At 36.8% G+C, this 4,525-nt stretch overlaps 1 protein-coding gene across 1 annotated transcript; it reads left to right on the top strand.

Moving 5' to 3' along the window:
* The first annotated feature begins 1,741 nt into the window (after nt 1-1,741).
* Nucleotides 1,742-3,717, top strand: LOC106296320. Its single transcript, XM_013732423.1, has 2 exons — nt 1,742-2,535; nt 3,370-3,717. The coding sequence occupies exons 1-2, from the start codon at nt 1,846-1,848 to the stop codon at nt 3,499-3,501; spliced, it is 822 nt and encodes a 273-aa protein (XP_013587877.1). The 5' UTR covers nt 1,742-1,845; the 3' UTR covers nt 3,502-3,717.
* Nucleotides 3,718-4,525: the final 808 nt, after the last annotated feature.

Here is a 4,525-nt window from a genome sequence, read left to right as displayed (position 1 = left end):
GTGAACCCTACTGGGTGAATCCAAGAATAAGTCATAAATTTTGACTTATTCTTGGATTCACCCTAGAGGGTGAACCTCTAGTTTCACCAACCAATAGGATTATATTGTTTCATATTCGATATATTTTATGAAAGGAAGCAAAATTTGTCAAATTATATTATGCTTTTAAAATAAAAAGATAAAAATAAATAAATAAAAAATAGTAGTAATTACAAAAAAAAATAGTATTTAACCAGCAAAACACTAAACCCTAAATCCTAATCCTTAAACCCTAAATCCTAAACCCTAAACCCTTGGGTAAACCCTAAACCCTTGGATAAATCCTAAACTCTAAATCAAAAACACTAAACACTCAAGGGTTTAGGGTTTTAGTGTTTTTGATTTAGAGTTTATGATTTATCCAAGGGTTTAGGGTTTACCCAAGGGTTTAGGGTTTAGGATTTAGGGTTTAGGGATTAGGATTTAGGGTTTATGGATTAGGATTTAGGGTTTAGGGTTTAGTGTTTTGCTGACCACATTAAAAATATTTTTTTTTATTTTTTCTGTAACAACTATTTTTAAAAAAAATATATAATATAACTTGACAATATTTTGTTTCTTTTTCTAAAAGATATCGAATTTGAAATAATGAAATTATTTTGGTGTGTCCAGATCTAGGGGGAAGGGACGAAATCAAAGCCACGCGCCTCCATCTCGAAGTTCACCACCGACAAATCCAGGTTAAAAACGATTGTTGGCTCGGAACATCATAACCCTAAACGCCGACATTTCCTGGTGGACCCTCTTCACAAGACTCGCCAACGTTCCAGAGATCCGCCTTCCTCCGACCTAGCACAGCTCTGCCGCGGATAGCTCTGCACCAGGAGCCTCCACTGAACGCCATAAATGGCCACACATCCTGCCGGGAAGAAACGAGATCCACTGAGAGGACAAAAGGAAAACTAGATAAAGGGATGCAGAAGAGACCTCCGTCTCCGAGAAAGGGCACCAGAAGTCGGAGGCTCCATCAAGCTAGGGTTTTGCTTCTTCTTTTTGAGCTAGGGCTTCGAAGAGAACTTTGAGTAAAAGACCAATTTTTTTTTTTGTTTTTCGTTTTATTTAGTTTTATAAATTATTTATTTATTGTTTTTTTTCATCAATTATTGGTTATAAATTAGAAGGACTTAGTTGGGATAATATAAAAAAAAAGATTAATGGGGCAATTTGATATGAGTTTTATGGCAAAGAGACAATAGAACTATTTTTTTGTTCTATTTTAGCAAAATCCCCAAGATTTAATAGTGTTCGGAGATATGAAAACAAGAGAGAATTCTCTCTAGAAGAATAGAAAGACGGTCACTTTCATGAAAAACTTTAAAATTCAACTAAATTGAACTAAAACTAAAAATTTTAAAACTTTGTAAAACTTCTAATCCAATAAGCTCCTGATGACAAGTAACATAGTCACTGGATGATTAATTTGATAGGTGATCTACTAAACAAAAAAGTTGGTTTGGTAAAATTGATTTAAAATCTACTAGATCTATTGTCTCTTATTGAGGTCTAAGATCCGCATCCATCTACGTGTCCATTTCCTCTCCTATCCAGTTTATTCAACTTCAGCCCATCTCATAAGCAAAGCAAGGAAAAGCAGGTATTATTACCCTACATCTCACCCCACAGTAGTAATATACACTCTCAATCCAGTACACGCAGCAAACTTCTTTTCCCCATTTAATCCTTTTATCGAATTACAGGACGCCATGTCATCATCACCCAAGACCGAATGTGTTTCTCAGATCGGTGATCTCTCACACACACCTTTTAGTTTATTTCTCGTCCAAAGAAACAAACCCTAACTCTGTCATGGGAGGAGAGCTTCAAGAAGACTGGGAAGTGGTGATCGAGAGCTCTGGAACTACTCAGGAGGAGGAGGAGGAGAATCCGAAGAGCTTGGAGGAGATTGAAGATGGCACGCAAGGTATGGTTACCTTCGATTACTTCTCTATCGAGAACTCAAACTGTGTGGGTCGCGTTGATGCGATTGATGAAGATGGGTCTGTCCGATCGGGTAGTCCAGGCTGGATCGAACCGAGCTCCGACGCTCCTTATGGCCCTAGGCTTTTTAGCGAGTTGTGGTCCGATTCTAGCAGCGATCGGCTCGATGATCAGAAATTAGTCGGTGACGATGATGTGAAGGGTTTGGAGAAATCAGAGGAATACAGCAAAAGTATAGCGAAAGTGAAGCACTTGGAGAAAATTCGGTTAGACTCCGATGAAGGATTTGATACGGAGAGAGAGGAGGAATCTCCAGTTTCAGTACAAGGAAAGTCTGTTTCTATTGATTCACCTGGTGGTGGAGGAGAAGAAAGGGTATTTGTGTGGTGGAAGATTCCGATTGACGTTTTGAAGTATTGTGTTTTCAGAGTTAATCCTATTTGGTCCTTCTCCATGGCAGCAGCAGTGGTGGGTTTTGTTATGTTAGGGCGCAGATTGTATCATATGAAGAAGAGGAAGAGCTCTACCTTGCAGCTTAAGGTCCTCCTTGATGATAAGGTAACTCTTTCCGTTTATTTTGATTGTCTACTTCTTGAGGCCGGTTCATATGTTTTTTTCTGTTCCTGTTTGTTTACTTAAATTTAATTGTTGATTCGACGGGGAAATCAGATTACCAGCTACAACTGTTTGTTTTGTTTAGTTACTCCAAGTTTGCTCTTTGTTAAAACCAGCTAGTGGCCATTGTCATAGTATTCACCAACAGCTATTTTTTCCCTGACTCTACTACAAAATGTTGATGAAGAAAGTGTTTTTGTAACCCTTGGTTAACTCTTAATAAATTCTATTGGAATGGATAATCAAATGTGTAGTTGGCGAGAGAGTAATGAGATAATCTTTCTAAAGCCACCTGATTGATCCATTTCTCTGTGCTTCTTTTCTGTGGTTACTGGTTCTTTTGAAAGTTCCTTGGACTAGTTCTTACTTTGTTGTCGTTCAGAGATTATCTTCTTTTGATTCATCTTTTTTCTTGTTTTTTTTTTGTCGGAGATGGAAGTTATCCTATTGTTTCGGATTTTACATATTATATACGTGATAAAAGGTGTGTTAAACCAGCAATGGTAGGCTTAACCGGTATTGAGGTATTACAAACCATCAATAAGAACCTAAATTTGAGTCCTGCTGCTTACGGTTGCAAATAATATGGCGGATTATATGTGTCATATGTCTTTTGCTGCTGACTTTCATGTTCTTTCTTGAGCTTACTACTCATCTTTTCACTTATCAAATAAAGAACAGAAGTCATGAGTATTTCAGAACACAATTTGGAATATTTTATCCACACCATCTGATTCTTCTTCTTTTGTTTTTCTTTTCAATGAATTTGTTTCTCAGAAGGTGGCGAATCATGCTGCTCGGTTGAATGAAGCAGCAATCTCATTTGTGAAACGTGTGCCCATAATCAGGCCAGCACTCCCATCATCGGTGGTGGGTATGAACCAGTGGTCTATGATGAGTTTAAGGTGAAATATAATGCATATATATGCAAGATAAATGATTGATATGGTTGGCATGTGTCATATGATTGTGTTATATGACAAGTCTCAAAATGGTACAAAACATACAAAATATGCTTCTAAGTTTGTACCGTGTGTGTGTATATAAATATTGCTACCTGTTTGATGTACAAATTGGATGGAATGGTTTGATGGTTACGAAAATGTGATGAACGGTAAGATATAACTACAAAAAATCTTCTAAAAGGCATTGTGTATGTGAAAATATATCACGCTTATTACAAAAATATCATTTATAGTTTCTCTTGAGTCCGAATTTTATTCGCTATCAAAAAACGAGACTTCGTCTCTACATATTTTTTGGGTGCTCATGTTAAAATTGTCTTTAAATATTTAACAAGCACAGCAGAATTACGTGAACCTGTGAGGAAACTACTTTGACGATAGTAAGATATAGTATAAGTAGAAACTAAATGAAATGAGCATTTTTTTCAAGTTGAAAACCTCTTCGCTGTAAAAAGGAAAAAATTAATAGAACAGAAACTCTAGATACAAAAAGCTATATCCAACACAAAAACAACAACAAGCGCAACACCAAAGCTTTAAAATAGGCAGTCACAAGACGACTTCAGTTCACTCAGATTCCGGTAACCAGAGATTAATTCCCATCGTACAAGTCCAGGATGAACAAGTCAACAACACCTTTGCTAAATTTGCCAAATTTCAGCTCAATCAGACAAGATCCAACCATCGGATTTACCAAACACTCTAATCAACACTGTTGAAAAACTGGGACGACCAGCTTCACTAAAACCCAGAAAACAGAATATCCAAACATTAGAAATCCAAATCCCTTAGTTGAACTTTTAACCCACTGACTGAAGAAGCTTCCCAAAAAACATCAGCCTGATCATGATCTGTTTGACTCTCCAAACCTGCCTTGAAAAACCCATATGAAATTTGCCTTCTTCTTTCATTTTCTTTTTTTTGTCTAGATTCTTCTTAAGCACTCTTCTTTCTTGTGTCAAATCTTT

This window comes from Brassica oleracea, chromosome C6 (assembly GCF_000695525.1).
Source record: "Brassica oleracea var. oleracea cultivar TO1000 chromosome C6, BOL, whole genome shotgun sequence".
Classification (NCBI taxonomy): Eukaryota; Viridiplantae; Streptophyta; class Magnoliopsida; order Brassicales; family Brassicaceae; genus Brassica; species Brassica oleracea.
This window is presented reverse-complemented; position numbering and strand designations above follow the sequence as displayed.